Consider the following 23,232-nt stretch of genomic DNA (forward strand, 5'->3'; position numbering starts at 1 on the left):
CTTATGTAAATGTATCAGACCCAACATCCACTTGTATATTTATCTTTATATTGTTTATACATGTAGTACTACAATAGGCTGATAACTAAAAGTGTATGTTCAACTTTGAAGTCAAGGGGGAGTTGCGAATGAGGGTTGGTTGAGTTGATAAGGATCGTTATTTTTGCTAGATTAAGGCTTATATTTAAGTCTTGTTGTCAACAGTCGCTCTTGGTGGGCGATCTGTGAAAACCAAAAAAAGAGACTAGAACCCCTCTGTAAGTCCTCAAAGAAGCTCGTAGTATGCCCTAACCCTAAATGGGTTAGCCTTCCCTCTCCCTTAACCTTTTGTTACCAAAAGAAAAAAAAAAAAAAAGGATGTCGAGTGGGAGTTTAAAGCAGTTGATTTAGTTGTAACTATAATAGTTATTGAGCTTTGAAATTTATGTGCTAGAAAATAAAATATATGTAGCAGTCACAAAATATTTTGTCATAATTGAGCTGATGAAGTTGAAAAATGTAAAAGAAATAAGATTCAACCCAAAGAAAACCATAAAAATTAGGGGTGGGCACTTGATACCGAAAACCGAAAGGAAAATACGAATCAAATCGGACCGCATGGAGCGGTTCGGTTTTTTTATTTTGAAATGGTTTCCGCTTTGAAACCAAACCACATTGTAGGGTTTGGTTTTAATTTTGGCAATCGAACAGCTTCGCAAATATTAATAAATATTTAATTAAGTATTCATATTAAATGTCATGTTTTAATAAACCCAAAACCAAATGCATCGCAAATATTAATAAACATTTAATTAAATATTCATATTAGATGTCAGATTTTAATTGATTATTTGCTAGAGTCCATACATTTAGTATAGACTCAACCACACTAAAATATCATCGCTATATTTAGTCTTCGACAATCCACTGCTTAGAGGCAATGGTGCTCTGGCCTCTCGATCTCATGACTATTATATTTGCAAGAGAAAGAATGTATAGCTTCCTCATAAATTTTGGTTTCATCACAAACATATTTGCAAAAAGTTTTGGTTTCAGTTTCGGTTTTGATTTTGGTTTCACTTACACTCACAAGTTCTTCGAACTGTGTCCACCACTAATCAAAATTAGTGATTCTTGCTGTAATCAAATTCAATTAAACTGTTTTACTGTAATTGGTTTGGTGACGATTTTTAAAAGTAAAATTAATCCAACACGAAATCCGAACGATATCCATCCGTACCTAATTTAACCAAAATATCAATTAATGAATGATACTTTCAAAATGCCTTGTTTCTCAATCCCATTACACGAAAGCCAGAGAACACAACAGAAACTCCCATTTTTTTAAACTTTAACGACCCACTCAGCAGATAGATAAACATCCGAATTTTAGCCCCCCCCCCCGGCAAAAAAGGAGAAGAGAAATCCAAACCTCTCTGACTATTCATGTCCCCACAGTCCAATCCCACCGCGCCGTGTGTCACGCATCACATCTCTCTCAACGGATGCATCGTACACTCACACAGCCATCACAGAATGCAACAGTTGCTGAAGTGGTTCTGATCAATTTCTTTGATTCTCACTGTCCTTTCCCAGTCTATATATACACCTATATATACACATTCATCTTTTCCTCTTCCTTCTCTTCAAAGCAACGAAGCCAGTAAATCTTTTTTCCCGCTTTTCTCAGCCGTAATTCCCCTAGAATCTATCTTTTTTCTCAACTGGGTATTTTATTGCTTTTCAATCCTTCATCTTTCGGTCTTTTTCTGGTTAAATTTCACAAGTTTTCAACTTTTTACGATGTGGGTTGCTTTCAGATTGCTATAAAGCCCTCACCTTTGAGCTTAATTTCGTTCAAATCCCAAAATTTCATCTGGGGTTCCCCCCTTCTCTTTGGGATTATACCCAACAAACCAAATCAGATTTTTCTCAGGGTTTTCCAAGGTTCTCCCCGATTCCCAAAAAGTGGACTCGTTCCAAGATTCTTTGGTTCATGCTATCATGGAAAAAGGAGATTCTTGATTCCCAGTAAAAATTCTGAATTGAATGCCTTTTTAAGCTTTACTTCAATGGCCTCCGACTGAATAAGTGAAGCAGTTCCTGCATATTTTTTCGACTTGGAAAAGCATGGAGACCTTGTATTTCTTCCAGGAGAGCCAGGGCTCGGAGTGGACTAAGGAGGAGAACAAGATGTTTGAGAGTGCTCTAGCTATGTTCGATGAGAAAAGCCCGGACAGGTTTCAGAGGGTGGCGGAGATGATTCCGGGGAAGACGGTGATCGACGTGATGAAGCAGTACCAGGAGCTGGAGGAAGATGTTTGTGAAATAGAATCCGGGAGGTTTCCTATTCCTCCGGGGTACCCTCAGTCTTATTTCAGATTGGAGTTAGGGGATGATCGGGATTTCGATGCTAATCGAAAGAGGCCGCTGGCGACGAGGGGTTCTGAACAGGAAAGGAGAAAGGGAATTCCATGGACACAAGAAGAACACAGGTTTATCTCCATCCATTTTTTTTTTTTTTACAATTGCCTTTAATTTTTGTGCTAGTTCTAAATTCAAGTAAATGGACAATTCTTACATGCAACGTAGCATTAATGTGCAAGACCTATTTAAAATGATTATTTCATTTTCTATGAAAATAGAGGAAAATATGTGGATTAAACTTGTGTTTTCTTTATTTTTCAAAGTAGTTTTTATGACAAAACGATATTCTAAGCTTACTCTAATCAACCGGAAGAGGATCCAAAGGGTGCAATGGACGGCTAATAAACTGTCAAAGCCAACTGACCTAAAGCATGCTGTAGTTTGCAACTAATTTGTTATGAACCACTATAACTTCATGTTCTAGATACAGTTCAAAAGCAGTCATCTATTTAAATCTTCAAATCCAACTTGATTTTGATGTAGCGGAGTGATTTCCGCACTCCTAGTTTTACCTTCTACTTTCCTCGGCCTTAATTAAGACTCTTGATTCTCCTCGAAGTATGGTGGTGAATAAATATGTTAGTCAAATCGCAATTGTCTAGATTACAGTTTGATTTCTTGGTATATTTTTTGACACAAATTGCTGGTATGAATCATAGGCGATTTCTGATGGGACTTCTAAAGTACGGGAAAGGGGACTGGAGAAACATCTCCCGGAATTACGTGGTCACCAAAACTCCCACACAAGTAGCAAGCCATGCTCAGAAATACTTCATGAGGCAGCATTCAGGAGGGAAAGATAAAAGGAGGCCAAGCATCCATGACATTACTACTGTCAACCTCACAAGCGATGCACAGTCAGAAACTAACATGCCTCCTTCAGACCAGTTTCTGCCGGAGCAGAAGTCCACTGAATCGCTGAACGTGTTACTTGACTGGAATGCGGCTGATGATGAAGGAGCTGCCATGGGTTTCGACTCTACCCATGGCAATCTCTTTGATCCATCTCCGTATGACGTAGATGCAGATGGAATCAAGATGCAGCCGCAGAAACTGTGTAGTCGCGCTCATTATGCTGCTCATGCCACACCTCAAAATTCGCTGTATCTAATGCAGTCCGCAAGACATCAGATTCATGGATAAAAACAGGCCTGTTTGTTGTCTTCATGGATTGAAAATCCAAGTAAATGATTTTCTTCAAAATTTCTGTGTTCGTCTTTTTATCATGTTCGCGTTGGATTGATTAGTTAATAAGGTTTTCAATTTCGTACGTAGTTCTTGAACATTGCAGAATGGTAAAACTCCAGTAGGCCACAAAGTGTAATGTCTGAAATGTGAATGGAAATGAATGGTAAATTGCTTTTTCCCTTCAGGAATTTGCATACCGCCCCCGGATGTTTTTGAACATTTGAATTGTAAAATAGACATGTATACATCCCGTAACTATCCAGCAAGATTTATGCCGTACCGCAGAAATCCCGTATATAATATATGCATGTATGTATGATATATTATAGGCATATTTCAGGCATGCGCATGATCTTACCTTTTATATCATTTTCTTTGCTTTATAATCCTTCTTTGGTCTTCATGTGGGTACAGATTGAATATTTGCATGATTTGAGAGACAGAATCCAGAACTTTACATCTCCAAATCAATCATATAGACAAAGAATAAAGTTACAAATATCTACTCATAAGAATTTACATTTTTTATTTTTCCTATTGTTTCATAATGCGCAGTGACATTACACTTGAAAATTTCAGTAAAATTGTGTAATTAAGGTATATATATCAAATTAAGTGCTATCAGCAAAGATTCGGCTTTCAAAAAACTTGAAGAATCTCATATTCTCGTGACAAATGCCTTACAAAATGACATGGTAGGACAACCTGACCGAATTTCCTCCTGGATTTGCACTTGGGATGGCTGAGGTTGATCTTAGATTAATCTGTGGTTGCATCACACGTAGAATGATCTTGCAACCACTAGGGAAAAAGCAGACATGTCATTGGCCGATGTGGCTGCTGACTCACTCTGCACTCTTTTGAAAATTCCACAGTATCTAACGTATTGCTTTACCATTTCTTCCCATAAAAATTTTTACTTTCCGCCATTGTTTTGCTTTATATGCAAAAACGACTTGCCCTCCACTGGACCACTACTAAGATGCTGAGTTTGCATTCCACTCGATAAGCATCCATCTGCGTCAATCCATCGTAGGATGCAGGATCTTCCACGTAAGAAATGCCAATATGCATTTTTGACATTCGGCAACTTGGTCCTTTGCTTTGATATTTTTAGCTGTTGGAGCCAATGCCACTGTTGATGGTGGCTACACTTTTTGCGTCATCATTGTGCCATTTGTTTCGGTCTAGCCAAGCATTGTGCTTTGCTCTTTGTAGAGTGTAATGATTCGTTTAATAATTATTTCGTTTGATTTCAAAACTCTTAACATTTTACTTCGTTGTGTTATAATAATTTGTTAGTTTGTATGTGGCTGGCCATGTTGTACTTGTGTATCAGTGTGGATTTACTGCTAAATTCTATTCAATTCTAACATCAATATAAGGTGGGAGAAGCTCACTCATGTGTGTATCGAGTTTTATTTTAAAAGATTTTGGTATTATTCATAACAAACCCTGATATGCAATCCTCTATTATTTTTTACGAAAGCTCTACTATATTCATGTGTAAAGCATGCATGGGATGAACAGAGTGTTTAATGTGCAACCAATGATCCAACGGCTAATAGTCCAATGACTACGAATATCATTGAACAATATGCACTGATGCATACTAAAAAATCTCCTTTCAAAAGTAGAATTAAGTTCTTTTGTAACTATTACTTATATCTAGCCAAACAATAAGTAAGCCTCTACTATTTTGGCTACTTAGATGAATCTAATGAATATGGATTTGAGTGCGCTACAAATGTTCTTTTGATCATCGGGTGATCAAAAAATTCATGATCACTCAATCTTAGACTTGATAACAAGGGTGAAGAATAAATAAACATTTTTTAATGTCTAATTTCTAACAGTTAATATCAAATTCAAATATGATTGATCATGAGTCTTTAGTCACCAGTGTCAAGGAGAACGAGACTCTTAATTTCAAAAATGACATCATGGTTTTTTTTTATTCTAACAGTTAATTATGAACTCATTTGAAAGTGCTTTTAAAATGACTGAAAACACTTTTGGTAAAATCGATTTTGGGTTCCAAAAGCACATTAAGTGGTTTTTGGAAGAAGTATCAAATATATGTTTCTTGCATGAAGCACTTAAAAGTGTTTTTTTTAGGATCCCACTTGAATTTTTACAAGGGATTGGTTTCAAAAACATTTTCACTAAAGGCGCTTTCAGTTATTTTGAAAACACTTCCAAATGAACCCTATATTGTGTAATATGGTACGACTATGTTTGTTTTATTAGAGTCGTTTTTCTCTACCGACTAAATGTATGGACTAAGATCGTGTAAAAACAACTTAGTGCGCGTTATTGTCACTTTTGCACATATCAATTTTGTAAACACCACACACTCAGCGTTAAAAAGTTCCAAAGCAACATGAGCAACTTGATTATCCTTTTTAACCTTTAATCGTCTAGGTATAGTCCATCTTTCTGCAACTAGCATGAGAAAGCATCTGGGCCCTTTATTCCAATTTTGATCAAACCTTTGAGAAAGTTGAACCGTACACCTTTGGCTTCCTTCTTTTTTTTTTCAATTAATTTCATGTGTAGTAGCTACACTAGGTTCCAATTCTGATGTCGTCTTCATCGACCTCGCATGGGATTTAGATTAATCTGTCAGGAAAGATTGTTAATCATAAATATCAAATTAGGTAGGACTTAGATGAATCGGATACATCGTTACGGTAGTATCTCAATCCAATCTATTTCATATGGCATAGTGTCAGTGTATAGGGAAGAAATTGTGGCGGTGCACCTGGTCATTTAAGTTGCTCTCCTAATTAGCAGACAAATTCGTGTAAGATTTTGCTCATTATATGAGACTCGTCCTTGTCAGACAGCGTTACCGAATATCTTTTCTTAAATTAGAGGATAGAATAGGTGACCATGTTATACTTGCATACATGAATGTATAGTATATAGTTAAATACAATAACTTATTAATTTATCAATGTATTAATAACTTATTAATTTATCAAGATATTCTTTAGTTTCTTAAATATTGTATATTATAGTTAGTTTTTCATTGTACGAACTAAAAATGCTATGTATTGTTTAACTAAATTCCACAAATTACAAACCCTAACCAAACATGAGAAGAGAACTCCAAACAAACGAAGAAGATTCTCACAAATTACTCTCTAACTCTCAAATTCACAAATTAACGCTCACCAAATTGCCACACAGATATAGCACACAAAATAAACTAACCCTAAGGTCCTATTTTATAAAGTATAGGATTTAGGTTTACACAAGAATCCTAAAAGGAAATAAAATCCAAAACCTAGTAGGCAAGAAAATCAAATCCTTATCTTATAAGGATAAAATCCAACAAAAATATGAAAATCCCAACCCAAATAGGACACAATTGGCCTAAATAGGATTCTAAAATGAAATATGTAACAAACCAATTTTTTGCATCACTCTAATTTGAGTTGCAAATCACAACAATACATTGCGGAATTTAACCGTTGAATGTGTGCTAAAAAGTTTATAGAATTTAACGGTGAATCTTAGCCACTTAAGAGACATAAACCACGGTCTAGTGGTATCCCTCTTCACTGCCAAAGGAAAATTTAAACTACAATATTGCTTGCCCATTGTGAGGCTTAACCCACTCGCCCACCCCTTTAGTGTAAATAATATTGTTAATAAAAAAAAAACATAAACCACACATTGATGTATAGTAGGAGAGAGGATCATCGCCAGATCCTCTTTGTGAGGATCCCGGGGATCCTCCAATCACATCCGTTCATCGTACATCGTACGGTCAGTTTTTGTCAGGTACTGTTTATATTCAATTTTAAATAAAAAATTACAATGATTTATGACCGCACGATGTACGATGAACAGATGCGGATCCTCACAAAGAGAATCCGGCGAGGATCCTCTTGGGTATAGTAGAACTCCAAAGTCTAATACCCTGACAATAACCTGTATTTAAGGCCATCTCCAACCGAGGGCTGGCCAGAGAGCTCGTTTTAGCCCTCTGGCCCTCCAAGATATTAATATTTTAATAAATAGTACATGGCCATATTTCCCTCCGTCTTCAACCGAGGGGCAAAGGGCCAAACATAATTTATTATTTAAATTTAAAAACTACAACAACTTAAATTCAATTCCAACAACAACTTAAATTTAAAAACTACAACTTATATTTAAAAACGACGAATTAAATTTAAAAACTACAAATTAAATTTAAAAGAATGGTGAATGAATGGTTTAGGTATTTATAGGAAAAAAGATTAGAATTTTTAAGAATTGAAAATTTAAAAAAAAAAGCCCAAAAAACCTATAAAAAAAGTTTTTTAAAAAAACATTTGAATCCAACGGTAACTGGCGCCAGCTAGCCGTTGGATTCAAATTTTAGTTTAAGCATTCCTGTCGGTTATAACTGACAGGATTGGTGTTTTTTCTGGCTAACCCTTTGGCCCTTTCAAATTCTGTGGGGCCCTCTCAGATTCCACGAGCCCTTTGGCTTAGCCCTCGGTTAGAGACGTTTTTCGGCCCTCTGGACAACTGAGGGCTGGCCAGATGGCTCATTTTAGCCCTCTGGCCCTCCAAGATTCTCCAAGATATTAATATTTTAATGAATAGTACAGGGTCATATTTGCCTCCGTCTCCAACCAAGGGCCAGAGGGCCAGAAAGCTCGTTTTAGCCCTGCCACAAAAAACTGTCTCCAACGGAGGGCCAAACATAATTTATTATTTTAAAACTACAACTTAAATTCAAATCCAACGGCTAAGTGACGTCAGCTAGCTGTTTGTAGTTGACATCATGCTGACGTCAGCTAGCCGTTGGATTTGAAATTTTCTTTTGCTATAAATAGGGTGGATATTGGGCTATAATTCACACAACTTTGAATTCAATCTCTTTCAATTCAAGTTTACAATGAATTCCAACTTTGGATCCTCTTCGGATTCCAACTGGGGGTCCTCATCCAATTTCAAATTGGAAGTAAAATGGGCGCAAATGAGACGAGAAGATAAGGAGTGTGATGAAGAAGTTCAAGTAAGACACAACAAACAAAACATAGCAGCAGTCATGGCTGCGGCCATGGTGTGTCAGCCAACTGAGGAACAACCTCAATGGGGTGGTTTTATTGCTGGTCGCTCTTACAAACCACGAAACAGAGTGATGTCGCATGCCAATTTGATGAACAACTACTTCAACCCCAACTCGGTGTACACAGAAGAGGATTTCAGATGTCGCTTCCGGATGAGGCGTCATGTCTTCGAGCGTTTACTTCATGATGTCCAGCAAGTCAATCCATACTTTCGACAGAAGCTGGACAGAGCAGGCCGCCTTGGTTTCTCACCTCATCAGAAGGTTACTGTTGCACTTTGAATGATGGCCTATGGCTCCCCAACTGATTCGATGGATGAAACCCATGGTATGTTTGAGTCTACATGCCTTGATACTCTTCAACAATTCTGTGACACAATTGTTCAGGTTCACAATGACGAGTACCTCCACGAGCCAAATCAAGAAGATCTGAATCAGCTCATTCGCAAAGCTGAAAACTGTGGGTTTCCGGGCATGATAAGGTCATTAGACTGCAAGCATTGGGATTGGAAGAACTATCCCACCGGATGGCAATGAGGCTTTAGTGGAAGGTCGAGAAAGCCAACTATTGTGTTAGAGGCGGTTGTCTCATATGACACATGGATTTGGCATGCTTTCTTTGGAGTCCCTGGATCCCAAAATGACATTACAGTTCTTGGGCGTTCACCCTTCTTCAATAACTTGACGGAAGGTAAAGCACCTCAACTTCACTACTACATTAACAACCGTCAATATAATATGGGGTATTACTTGGCAGATGACATCTACCCAAAGTGGGCGACATTTGTCCAAGCAATTCCAAACCCTAGGAATGACGCAGAAAAGTTGTTGACCTTACACTAAGAAGCATACCGGAAAGATGTTGAGAGAGCTTTCGGTATTCTACAAGCACGGTGGAAGATTATTAGCGAACCGGCAAGAGGGTGGAGTCGAGAAAATTTGGACTCCATCATGATGTCTTGCATCATATTACACAATATGATAGTGGAGGATGAGCTAGATAAGTATATTGATGGAGAGTCTGATGACAATCAAGAAGATCCAAATAGGTCAAGAAGGGCTCGTGCAAAAATATATGATGGGCCTAATTTGCCTTTCAATCTAAGAACTGATAGTATCTCTATAAATGAGTACATGAGGCGCTATAGAATGATACGTTCTCGTGCCACAAAAAAGTACCTACAACATAATCTTGTTGCACATCTTTGGGTCAAAAGAAGCATGGAGTAGGCGTTTAAGTTTTATGTTAAATGTTTTTTAAAATGTTGTTTAAGTTTCATGTTGTTAAATATTTTTTTTATGTTGTATAATTTGTATGTTGGTTAATGTTATTTAATGTTATTTCATATTGTTTAATGTTGTTTCATGTTACTTAATTTAATTTAATGTTGTATAATGGCTTAGGAAGTTATAGGAAAAAAATATAATTTAAAAAAAATATGAAACAAATTTTGTGAAATAGAAGTTATAGGATAAGAATAGAATTTAAAATAAAATAAAGCAACTATGTGAAATAGAAGTTGTAGGAAAAAATGGAATTTAAAAAAAAAATGAAACAAATTTTGTAAAATAAAAGTTATAGGAAAAAATAGAATTTAAAAAAAATATTAAAAATAGAAGTTATAGGAAAAATTTTGTAAATAAAAAATAATAATAAAACTATAAAAAAAAAAAAAAAATTCAAATGCAACAGCTAGCTGACGTCAGCTAGCCATTGCATTTGAATTTTTTTCTTAAGCATTCCTGTCGGTTATAACCGACAGGAAAACTGAATTTTCTAGCCAGCCAGCCCGGGCCCTCTAGCCCTCTCCGATTCCGTGGGGCCCTCTCAGATTCCAGAGCCCTCTAGCCTAGCCCTCAGTTGGAGACGGTTTTCGGGCTATTTTCGACCCTCTGGCCTTCAGGACCCTTCGATTGGAGATGGTGGCTGGCCAGAAGGCTCGTTTTAGCCTTCTGGCCCTCCAAGATTCTCCAAGATATTAATATTTTAATGAACAGTACAGGGTCATATTTGCCTCCGTCTCCAACCAAGGGCCAAAGGGCCAAACATAATTTATTATTTAAATTTAAAAACTACAACAACTTAAATTTAAAAACAACAACTTAAATTTAAAAACTACAACTTATATTTAAAAATTACAACTAAAATTTAAAAACGACAAATTAAATTTAAAAACTACAAATTAAATTCGAAAACAACATTAACTTAAATTTAAAAACTAAAACAACTTAAATTTAATATCCATAATCAACATCATCTTCATCATCCGCCATCGTAGGAGTATAGTCAGAGGTAAACAACTGCCGTCGGCTCATAATTTCTTTTTTTTTCCTATCAAAATAGGCCTTACTCATTGGAGTGTAATTCGAAGTGTTCCTTTCCATATTCTTATCATTCATCTCTTCTTGTATTTGTTTTGCCCGTTCTTCATGCCTATGCTTCATTTCTTTGGCCTCAAGGGCATTTTGCTTCGCCAATAATTGCAATGAGGCTGCCACTTCATGTTGAGCGGCGTAATTATCATTTGCCTTACCCTTTTCCTTCAACCTTCGCGCCTTGTTTCGTCCCATAGCCCTAGGTATGGAACCTTCAACCGAAGACGGATTTTCTACCCTTTTTTGTTGAATGGTTGGAGATCCATCTTCATCCATATCTACAGCTGAGGATGCAGTTTCGAACACTAGGGTAGGAGCTCTCTTTGGTGGATCTTCAAATAACACCCACCTTTTACAAATTTCCCAACAACTGTGAAATTGAAAGGGTTTCGAGCTGCTCTCCATATACAATTCCTCCGCTTGGCGTACCTAGAAAAAAATTAAAGGAAATTAATTTATGAAATTAAATGTAATATAATTAAATATTTAAAATAAATTGTGAAAACACTTACTTCGTCGTAGTAATTAACGCCGCTTTCATGTCTACTTGTGGCTGCTAACAATGTTTGATGCCATTTGTTCAAATTTAGCTGAAGATGTTTCTTCCCTCTTGAAGAACAACTCTCGTGGTTTCGAATATTCACTGGAGTGGTGCTTTCATTGAACTCTAAGTATTTTTTGGACACACGAGTCCAAACACCGTCATTTGTTTGACCATTCCCCACACACTATCTTCCGACACCCATCTATAAGCCTTGCAAAGAGATTCATCTTCTTTTCGTGTCCAAGCCCTACCTTTCATTGCAGAAGAGGCCATTTCAAAATTATTAAAAAAATTGAAGGATAGATTTTTGAAAGAGGAAGGAAAATATGAGAATTGAAATGGTAGGAATGGTGAAAATTTTGTGAGGAATGGTTTAGGTATTTATAGGGAAAAAAAATAGAAATTAAAAAAAAAAAAAAAAAAAAAAAAAGACCCAAAAAACCCTAAAAAAAAAAAAATTGAATCCAACGGTAACTGGCGCTAGCTAGCAATGGCTAGCTGGCGTCAGCTAGCCGTTGGTTTCAAAATAATCGACAGGATTCCCAGTATTTCTGGCCAGCCCTCTGGCCCTCTCTGCTTCCGTGGGGCCCTCTGAGATTCTACAGCCCTCCGGCCTAGCCCTCGGTTGGAGACGGTTTTCAAGCTATTTTCAGCCCTCTGAACCCTTCGGTTAGAGATGGCCTAAGGGACCAAAACTTTGTCCCTTCACAACCAACCATTCATGGGCGTAACCAATTGTAGAGAATCATTTTTCTTGACATAGATGATCACATGATAAAAAAGATAGACACATATCGTTGTACGAGAGAAAATTTCCTCGTCTACAAGTTGAGTTGCATATAATTCTTGCAGCATTGTAGTTCATTACCATGGACGAGGTCCCAACATCACTACCTAGCCATTAAAGGAGATTTTGCTACTTCTTCCTCGGCTGGTGTTTTGCTCCAGGTCCAACACTGTGAAGAAAGATGCGAACTGGAACACAAATACATGTATTCTACACTTGGTGTGTAGTGGGTTGCTTGCTTGTTCCCTGTTGGCTTAATCTTTAGGTGTCCAATGATCGACAAGTTGTCGCTACATTAGAGCATCTCCAGTGGTGCTCTATATCAATCGTACAGTCCTCATATATGAGATCCAAGGCCTTCCGATGAATCTGAGAACAAGATACTGCAATCAACGGTGGAGATTGATTGTGGGTTTTGGTGCCTTTTTACAGATGGAGATCTACGGTTTATAAACCTCAAATTTAGGGTTTTTATTATACGGACTTTTTCATTGAACGCAATACTCCGTTAAGTGCACAAAGACTCCTTTTAAACCCACAAATGAGTTCTCAAAGGTGATGGTGGGAATCCTTTGGTGGAAGTCCTTAAATAGGGACTCCCATTAGAGACGTTCTCGTCATCCAAGTTTATTCTGCGATTGTAACAATCAGCAGCTTCACATTGTATTAGAACTCAAGTTGGGAAACAAACTCGACGAAGTCGGAGGGTATGACAAGAACAACTAAGGTAGGAATCAAACCATGACAGATTCACAAATTCGGGCAAGCAAAATCACTCTTCAATTTTATTCAAAAACTTGCAACACCGCCACATTGCGCTCCAGAAAGTACAATAGTTTCCCAGCAAGATTGTCCTCAGCAAACAAATACCAGTCGCTACAGGCTTGAAATTGAAGCAAACTGTCCGGAAAAGAGGACCGAAACAGTTTGGGGTCAAAGAGTGCAAGTGCTTTCAGATTACACAGGATAACTCAAACTTATTACAGAACTAAGAGTCTAGAAATAAAATTGAAAATATGAAAACGAAACCCTCTAAAGAAAAGTAAAAAAGTTACATCAACTTATAAACAAGGCGTGGCAAGAAAATGACTGCTTGTGGAATAAAAAAAGAGGTTGTATTTACAGATCTAGAAGGAGAGCAAGGATGCCGGATCAACGGGAATAACACTGTCTGGAAAATCTGTTCTCGGTCCAGCAAGTGAGTAGTATGCAAGTATATGGGCTGGATGCTCGACTCCCTGCTGATCAGGAACATCAACTCGTCTCGGAGGAATCAACTCGATATTCCAAAATGGGCGAGCCATTGCCAAAAGGTCGCGACCAGTTCCAGATCCTCTGTACCCCTGCACCCACAAGTACCTAAGGGAAGTCAGTTGCATTACAGCATCAGCGAGTGCACGCTCGCTGAAGCAGCAACCCCTCATTTCCAATTTTTGCAGGCTAGGGCAACCCTTTGAGAAAGCCAAAAGCCCTGCATCAGATTCCCCAACATAACCCAGAAGCATCCATCTCACATTCTGACTGTACTGGCCGATATAACTCAGTCCCAGATCAGTCAAGCCCCCACGACGGAGATACAGAGCAAACCTACGAAGCTTCTGGCATCCCCTCAAAAGAGCTCGAACCCCATTGTCAAGTGGCAAATCTGTTATTGTCTCTTCTCGGTCCAGCAAGACAAGGCGAAAATCAGAGAGATTTTTAGAGTAAGTCCCAATGTATTCCAGACATGCATTGGTGATGTCCGATACATAAACAGCCACGTATTCGAGCTCTAGGCAGCCCTGTGCCAGGGCCATCAGACCCCGTTGTGAAACAACACCTTCTTCGTGCTCCATGTCTGGTTCATCTGCGCCCCGCTCAATTCGGAGCCTCCTTAGTCTCTTGCAACTCCGAGCAAGAACTTCTAGTCCTCTATCTCCAATAACGTTCCTTGTCTGCCGAAAATATAACCAAATTAAAGTTTTAAGTTTCGAATACGAATCCTGCTCCAAAGCAAAATCATTCAAGACACTCCTGATGATGAATGAAATTTCAAATGAATTTTTTGGTATCTTAAAACTTAAAACCTATATATAACTAAGCACAATAAACAGAGCATTATTTGTGACCCATGCGAAATATTTGATTTAGTCACAAACAATATAGCGAGTTCTTGTACTAGTATTCCAATCAATTATTGTACTTCGACACACTCAACATGCGCATTTGCATGCACACGAAAAGACAACAAATTAGAAAGCAGAAAAAATGGTTTTATAATCCTACCTCGAGAATTTCCAGGTTGGGGCACCTTTGAATTAATGTGCAATGGTCCTCAGTGTCCAGCAACGCATAAAGAAGATCGAGCTTTTTGAGAAGGGTTGCGAATGGGAATACTATTGGCATTTCGTTCTTTCCCATGTACGTTAGACCCAGACGGCAAAGTTTTTGGGGTAAAGTTACAACAGAGTACCTCTCTGATTGCTCGTTGAAGAAACCCCCACAAAACTCTTCCAAGACAGCTGCATTACGGAAGAAGCCCACTAGATCCAAGATTTCGCAATCACTAGTCTTCACAGAGGATAAGGAGCGACAGTTTTTGGCTATGTGTTCAAGGTCTTCGATTTTGACTTTGATAAGATCCGTCATATAAAAATTCAGAGTCTCCAGGACAGTGTTGTTCTCAGCAAGCTCGTGTAGCCAATTGCCGTCCTTCTCCTTTATGGAGCTCTCTTCCAAAAACAAGGTCCTCAAATTCCTACAAAAGCATATAATGATAAAAACAACATCTTTTAACGTCTCTCCAGAACAGTTAGAGAAAAAAAATTACTTAGTTGAGAATGATTGCAAAAGCTGCATTAACATGTATACAAGAACAAGGGTTCGTGGATGTGTGCATGCGATGTTTACTACACGAATGCCCCCCAAGAAAGTTCCGAAATGCGATGTTTTGGGGATCACGGAAGTGCTAGAAACTGCCTGAAACAAGGCTTTCGCGAACAAATAACAAACGAAACAACATGCTGAATTGTGTGAGAGATAATGAAAGAATGAAAGATCCATAAGCAATCCCTGCAACTAAAATTTATAATCAGCAATGTAATTCATACTGCTGCAGTCAGGCTATAAACGTCCCTCGTCCAAACATAGAATTATTTAATCGATACTCGAAAGAAAACTTCAAAGAGTAATGAAACTATGCAGCATGAAACAATATAACTTTGTGCTTCAATTTTTACCAAAACAATGAATGCATCAAAAGTTTCTGATTGAACCCACAACAAAATTCACCGCAAGTAAAACAATTTCACATAAAGTTGTGAACTTTACTACCTGCAGGAGTGGCCGATGTGGAAAAGCCCATCGGTGGAAAACCCTGAGCACTTGTCGAGCTTAAGCACCTGGAGCACGCGCCCGCGCGTCTCAGCCAGCAGCTCCAGGTCCGAATCCCTAACAATCATCCGCCGAAAGTGCAGACACGTCAAGCGGTGGAAGGAGTCGGCGATCTCCCTCACCCACGGCGTCACATACCCTCCCCAGTCCTCCGGAATCAGATTGAACATCGCCGCCCTCGGCTTCCCCTTCAGCTTCAGCGACTCCAGGTGCTGAAACCGCTGCCGCAGCCGATCGGGGGTAGTGGTGTAACAGAGCGCGATGGTCACGTGCTTCCGCGTGAGCGCGTCGAGCTCGTACCACCGCTTGCACACCAACGACACGGCGTCGCGGTCCTTCGGGTCGTGCAGATACGGCATCACGACGTCCATAACGACGTCGGAAATCCTACACCGGACGTTTCGGTCTTCCATTGCTAATAAGAAACGTCGCCGGACGAAAATACTCTCACTGAAAAACACTTACTGCTATTTATAACAAAAAGTTTCAGAGTCAAAAGTGGGAAAATATTTGAATGCTTTAATTCAAGTTCAAGATCGGGTTTTCGGAGCTCCGAATCCCCAACTCCAAATATTTCCAAAAATAGAAACTGGATTCCCAAAACCAGACCCCTTAACCGTAATATATCCAAATCCACTTCCAAAAAAAAGAATCAAAACGACCACGCGCCGCCGCCGCTTACAAAATCACAATCTCAGAGAAACGCCGCAACGTGTCAAGGAACGAGCAGGGACAAGTGGAAAGAGAGAGGAGCGAGAAGAAGCACGATCTACGAGAAGCTCGCGCGGGAGAATGGAGTCGGCGTGGACACGAAGCGCATGATCTGAGAAGACGGATCTGATACGGCGGAAGCCGGCGGCGATTGAATCGGACTTTGAGTAATTAGGGGTCTTTACTAATAATTATGCGCCTCATAAAAACAAAAGGGAGGGGAATGTAGAGGAAAGCGGGTAGGGGGCGGAAAAGATAAAGAGAAGGCGACAAAACAAAGGCATGAAACAGTCAAACGTCGTCGTTATGCATTTGGAGGGATGAATGGGAGGTTGGAAACGTGGCGATTTGGGATTGCTCGATGTCAGGTGGTGCAATTGCAGTGTCACTGCAGCAGATGCTGTCTTGGAGTGGTTTAACTGTGATGTGAGTGGAAGGATAAAAAATTAGCAAAGTAGTTTGGTTTTATTATTTGATTTTTTTTCCAATGTCAATCTTTGATACTATTGTTTTTCTTAAATTGGTTAATCGCGATTTTAGTCATGCAAGTGATATTTAATGTCAATAACTGAAATTAAAGTCGTAGTTCAATCGAGTATAGCTGAAGTTTTTTTCGTGCTTGAAAGATATCTGATACGCTTATATATTCTCATTATATGTATCTTTTTAGGATAAATAATGTTTGCATTCTCTTTTAGGGCAATAAATTTATTTTTTTATTTGCAAATAACACAGTGTGAACTTTCATAATCGAAGTCGTTAAATTCATCAAGTCATGGAACATAGGCAATTTTAATCATGTAGATGTAGATAAACTAGTTTTGCCCTTTGAAATCTGCTTTAGCTTTAACCAACGTTTTTGCTTTCTTTGTTTTCCATTTCTTAAGGCTGGTTCTTGCTTTTATTATTTTATCAATTTATATGTGACAAGGACGTTCATAACTTGGAAATGGATCCTCTCCAGATCCCTTCTTCCTAATTTATCAAGTCCAGTGATCCGGACCTTTAAAATTTGATTCAACGACTACAAACAGGGACCCACTTTAAAAGTTATAATAATTTTAGCCGTTAGATCAAATTTCAATGATCCGAATCTCCGGACTTGATAGATTAGAAGGAAGGGATTCAGAGAGGATCCCTTTCCTCATAACTTACCTAGTTACAAGATCAAATGAACCCATGAAAAAGAAAAGAAAGAAAATCCAATAATCCAGAAAGGAAAGTGGGCAATCTTTTAAAGATATAACCTGTCCCAAAGAAACACTTTGTATCTTTGTTTTTGGCATAATTTGACTTAGGGTAACCAAAGGTAACAGTAAAAAAAAACTTTGGTACAATTGTTTGTCTAGAGCAGGTCTCATTATGGGTGATACTATAATTGGAACAAGGAGATGAAATTATAAGAGTCTCGTTTACGCATGACATGATTCAATGTATCTCACATTGAACAAAGCTCAAATCTCACCCATTTCAACGGTCAAATTTTTTACTCTTTGGATTCTGAATAGTCAAAACAACAATAACAACGTTTTTTTTTTACTAAGAGGAGTCGGCATAAAGAATTCAACGTAAAATAAAAATGTCGGCTGTCGGCTGTCGGTTGTCGGCTGTCGACTATCGGATGCCCTTCCTCTCCTCCTTTATTTGAACTCGAGATCTACAATGTAATATAAACTTACACATACGGAGTTTGACTCTAAACAGCCAGATTGGAAAAAATCTCAATTCGCTGCGCAGCATTTCTCTTGTATTTGTGGGACCTTAAGGGAGGAGCTGACTCGTGACACAATATTTGCCGCAGTAACCTGATCTTCGTGGACAGCTGTGCCGCAAAGGGTGGTTTTATTGTGTGACGTGGCACATCTCTTTTATTTGCGCGCCAGCGACGCATGATAGCTTATGGCTGCGAGCTGCTGCCTCAAACCCTCATCTGGTCCGTAGAAATTTTAGCTCACTCTTTACCGTTGATCGTCATGACATCCTGTTGGATGCTGAGTCAAGCCGTTGGGTTTGGGTGGTTTGTTGCCCTAGCTAGCTCTCTCATTGTTTCCCCCCATCATTTTCCTATCTACAATTGTGTTTTATCATTTTATGATGTTATGACATGTTTATCTATTTAGAACGAGAGAATTTGATACATGTACAAGTAGGAATGTGTGGTTATTATTTTATTATTTGTTGATGTTATGACATGTTTACCTATTTAGAACGAAAGAATTTGTTACGTGTACAAGTATGAATGTGTAATCATTGGTACGAGCATGAAGAATTCATGGCAGTATGCTCGAAGCAAATTATGGGAAATTTTAATCTTTAAACTACTAAAATCTTGGTAACGAAAAGGCCTTCGATCTTGGTTTTCAGAATAATAATTTCATTTTTCTTATCAAATTTAGCGGATGTCATTATTTTCTAATCACCTTTTCATTGTTTGAATGAAATCCATAATTTTGATATAAAAAACAAGTACATATATCATTAATTTTGATTGTTTATATTATAAATACAGAGTGAATTCGTGACATTATTTTTTCTATAATTTTTAACACACGTTTTTGTGAGCTTCACTTTGTAATGTATTATAACGATTTGAACCGTCTACCTTTTAAAACACTATTCATAGAGAAAACCTTAAAAAATAAATGGTTCAAATTATTGAAATACATTACAAAATAATCCCCTAAAAATGTATGTCAAAAACCATGTACCACAGATTCATCCCCTGTAAATATTTAGTTGCATCAAAAGTCATAATCGATCCACCACAAGCACCATATCATTTATAGCAATATGTGTAGAATGCAATGCATGATATTCGACAAAATTGTGGTGCTATCTTCCAAGACTAGTTGGGATGGATTTGATGATGACACTCATGTCGGATAGCTAAAAAGGAAGAGGTCCAATCAGTTTGTATATAAATCACAGCAAAAACCTAGTAAACCTATTCACTTCACACTCCGTGATATTTTAATGGAAGGCAGATTGTCTGTCCTCCTATTTGGATGCTATTTTTATCTTTTTTTATTTTGTACGGTCACGGTTAAGCTACGTTAATATTTTATATTGATATTTTTATAAAGATAATAAGACAAACAACAATAGGAATATAAAATGTTGACGTGACTGCACAAATAGGAGGAGATCGGAATGACATCCAAACAAGAGGGTAGACAATCTGCCTCCATTTTAATTAATGATGATTGAGACAAAATTCTACTAATGGATTTCAAATTACTTTGGAGGAAGAAACTCATTTACACATATTTCACTCAGCATTGTATTTTATCGATTCGAGTGGTATAGGTATAAAGTCTTATTTCAAAGTTCACATCAATAATAATTGACGTAAATCGAAGTATATATGATTATGAGATTGATTAATAGTTATATTAATGTTTCTTTAAAGCATTTTGTATGCAAGTACAAAAAGCTAGTGTTCTATAAGTATTTTTTCAAGGTGCATTTTTTCAGAAATTTGAGCAAAATTATTGTATGAATATAATATCCAATCAATGGATGGCCCATGGTTTTGGAATTTAAAATATAAATAGAATATATGAATATTAACATACAACTTGCATTCGGTATGGTCTACAACTCAATCTTGCCCCACAAAAGAATATGTTGTTTATATGTGGTCAACCAATCCATTGTTTAACTAAATCTAATTACAAATTAAATTAATTTGAAGCTACCTTAAAGGTTTGATCACTATTTGTAACACTTATATACAAACAAAAATTATTTGACTTTTTTTTTAATACAAATCACAACTTGACACATGCACAAAAGTAATTCATTGTGATCATAAAACGAAAATTTATATACATACGTGTTAAATTTTTTTTTTTTTCTACAAAAATGAATGATTTCTTACATATAAAGAACCAAACTTTTTATAGTGCAACAAAGAGTTAATGAATATTATTTCAAGTGGAGAATATATTTCTCATCATCTCTACTGGCATAGCATATAGTATTAGTATATAGATATATTTTCAGCATTTTAGCTAAAATAGTTTATGAGATTGGTATAAATCTTCATTTTGATCCTTGAGATTTAAAATCGATAGAACTGATCCCTGAGTTTGTCCATCATGAATCATTTTGATCATTCCGTGAAAATATTTGTTTAAATAAGGATCAAAATGACAAATACCCTCAATTTAATGAACAATGAGTCAAAATGAGTTAACAAAAAGTAGGAGTTTTGTGTCAATTTATTTTATCACAGAAAGACTAAAATGATTGACGGTAAATAAACTCAATGACCCGTTATATCGATTTTAAATCTCAAGAACTAAGTAATGAATTATACCAATGTCAAAGACCAGAGTGAGAACTTGTACCAATTCCTAAGAAATTTTGACTAAAAAACCTATATTTTCTTAGGGTCAATCTCAGTTTACTATCCTAAAGTTTCTTGATTTTCAACATTTAGTATATAAAGTTTTTTTCATCCAAGAGTGGTACATAAAATTATAATTTTGGAACACTTTTATACATCCATTAAGGTTGCTATTAAATTTGCCGTTAACTAATGACGTGACATCCATGTGAACAATGATTTAGCACCATGTGGATATTAAAAAAAAATTAAAAAATTAAAAAAAAAAAAAACTTTTGCTCTTCTCCCTCATCCCTTCCGACTCGCTTCCCTTCTCTACTCCGCAACCACCCTTCCCCCTCCCTCTTCGCGCCAGTCAATCAAAAGTCGGATACCGAAACGCCTCATCGTTTAACATCCACCCTCGTCTACTTTTTGGTTTCTTCTTCTCCTCCCAAATCTCTCTTTCTTCCTCTCACAGTTCATTGCCATGGCCTTCCGGCTCGCCGTCGACCACCACAACCCCAACCCTAACCCTAACCACCTCCACCTTGAATCCCTCCCTCTCATTGACCTCGACCTCCTCTCTCAATCAGACCTCTACTCTCTCTCCCTCACCTCATCCTCCTCCCCTTCTCAATCCCACCCCACCCGCCGCTTCGACGATGACGTATTGATCCCCAAAATCGACCGTTCCGTCTTCAACGAATCCACCATTCCCACTCCCTCTCCAAGTCCACATTCTCCTAAACCCTATCAGGCTCCGGATCTCCTCCTGGACCCACGGCACCGTTCTTCGGGTTCCTAGGCGCCGGTGCGGCCCTCGTCTTCTCCTGTATGTTCCGATTCGGCCCAGATCTAAGCGCATAGGGTTTGTTCCGGGCGGATATAGGGATTTTGATCAGATTTTGTGTGTTTTGCAGGTATGGGAGCGGCGTATGGGACGGCAAAGAGCAGAGTAGGAGTGGCGTCGATGGGAGTGACGAGGCCGGAGCTGGTGATGAAGTCGATCGTGCCGGTAGTTATGGCGGGAGTGTTGGGTATTTACGGACTCATCATCGCCGTCATCATCAGTACCGGTATCAACCCCGAGGCTAAGTCCTATTACCTTTTCGATGGCTATGCTCATCCTTCGATGGAGTGGGTGGAGTCGAAGAGGGAGGAGGAATGGTGGGTGCAGAGAAGGGATGGGGGTTGGAAGGGGTGAGGGAGAAGACCAAAAGTTTTTTTTATTTTTTTATATTCACGTAACGTTTAATCATTGTTCATGCGGATATTACGTCATTATTTAACAATAAATTTACCAGTAACTTTAACAGATGTATGAAAATGTTTCAAAATTATAATTTTATATACTATTTTAGAATGAAAAAAATTTTATGTACCAAATGTTAAAAACCACTTAACTTTAAGGTAATAAATGAGGGGAACTCATTTTCTTATGTTTTCAAAGAGGCATCTCAGTCAAAACATATGCCCGTCTTATCAAACAAATTAACCTCTTTTTGACGTAATTAATACAGGACTGACTTCCATTTTAAGACTAAATTTACTATAAATAAAGGCAATCTACTTAATTAAACTAGTCTATTAGTCATGGTCCACCAAATACATAAGAGAACCTATGTAACGGTTTTCATATCTATATTAACCAAAAGATGAACAAATTATTGGAGAGAGGTTATGGGAAATTAGTCTACCTACTACCATACGATATAGTTTAGTTGTCTCTATTTGGTTGCAAGAGGTCTAAAATTCGACTTTTATAGATGAGTAAAACAATATATATCGCAACGAATTTGAAACATAATTATAAGTAACTCAATTAGAATGATGTGATTTTATTGTGACAAGCTGATGCGACGTATCGTTCGTGCATAAGTAACCTAATTCATGCATAAATACTGGAAGTGAAAAGTCGCAAATTAAGTATGGTAGATATAATGATATATGTGTATATATATATATATATGTACGTAACTAATAGTGTAACTTGAAGAGAAATACAGTGGGGTTTCCTTGCAAACTAGAGAAACAAAAATTAGGAGCTCATAGTGAAGAGAAATTTTTTAATGTGTTGGAAATAAGATCTGATACACTAAATGTCATAAATACAATTAACAAACATATTCTATGTAAAAATTGATTGGTTGAAAAATTGTCGACGTGAGGTGCGAGTGAGTGTCCTCCTCATCAAGTTGGGGACTTAGAAATCGACAAGACTATGAACAAGTCGTTTTCCTCCTCTTCATCATTATCTTAGAAAATTCCAGAGAAAGGGACAAAAACTGAAACCCAAAATTAAGTTCTTGAAAAAATTAGTGGCTGCAGATTCAAAACCTTCCGGTCGGCTAGGATCTTTAATTTCCAAGGGCTTTCTGCTTCCCGTATTTAGGGTTAGCCTTATCATCTAGTAAAATTTTCATTTACATTTTCTTGTGCGA

At 37.6% G+C, this 23,232-nt stretch overlaps 2 protein-coding genes and 1 non-coding gene across 3 annotated transcripts; 2 read left to right on the forward strand and 1 right to left on the reverse strand.

Annotated features, from left to right (window-relative positions):
* Positions 1-1,461: 1,461 nt before the first annotated feature.
* Positions 1,462-3,778, forward strand: LOC103936361 (transcription factor DIVARICATA-like). The gene is made up of 2 exons (XM_009346201.3): positions 1,462-2,474; positions 3,066-3,778. Exons 1-2 carry the CDS (start codon positions 2,110-2,112, stop codon positions 3,547-3,549), a joined length of 849 nt encoding a protein of 282 aa, XP_009344476.2. The 5' UTR covers positions 1,462-2,109; the 3' UTR covers positions 3,550-3,778.
* Positions 3,779-13,132: 9,354 nt separating this feature from the next.
* Positions 13,133-16,698, reverse strand: LOC103936370 (coronatine-insensitive protein 1). The gene is made up of 3 exons (XM_009346209.3): positions 15,688-16,698; positions 14,641-15,112; positions 13,133-14,309 (listed from the first exon to the last, which is right to left on the reverse strand). The coding sequence occupies exons 1-3, from the start codon at positions 16,158-16,160 to the stop codon at positions 13,503-13,505; spliced, it is 1,752 nt and encodes a 583-aa protein (XP_009344484.2). The 5' UTR covers positions 16,161-16,698; the 3' UTR covers positions 13,133-13,502.
* A 3,737-nt stretch (positions 16,699-20,435) lies between these two features.
* On the forward strand, positions 20,436-22,106 carry LOC103937419. The gene is made up of 2 exons (XR_007260592.1): positions 20,436-21,623; positions 21,712-22,106. It is a non-coding gene; the product is annotated as an uncharacterized LOC103937419 (transcript).
* Positions 22,107-23,232: the final 1,126 nt, after the last annotated feature.

The sequence above is a fragment of a genome, unplaced genomic scaffold (genome assembly GCF_019419815.1).
Source record: "Pyrus x bretschneideri cultivar Hongxiangsu unplaced genomic scaffold, Pyrus_bretschneideri_v1 Contig32, whole genome shotgun sequence".
NCBI lineage: Eukaryota > Viridiplantae > Streptophyta > Magnoliopsida > Rosales > Rosaceae > Pyrus > Pyrus x bretschneideri.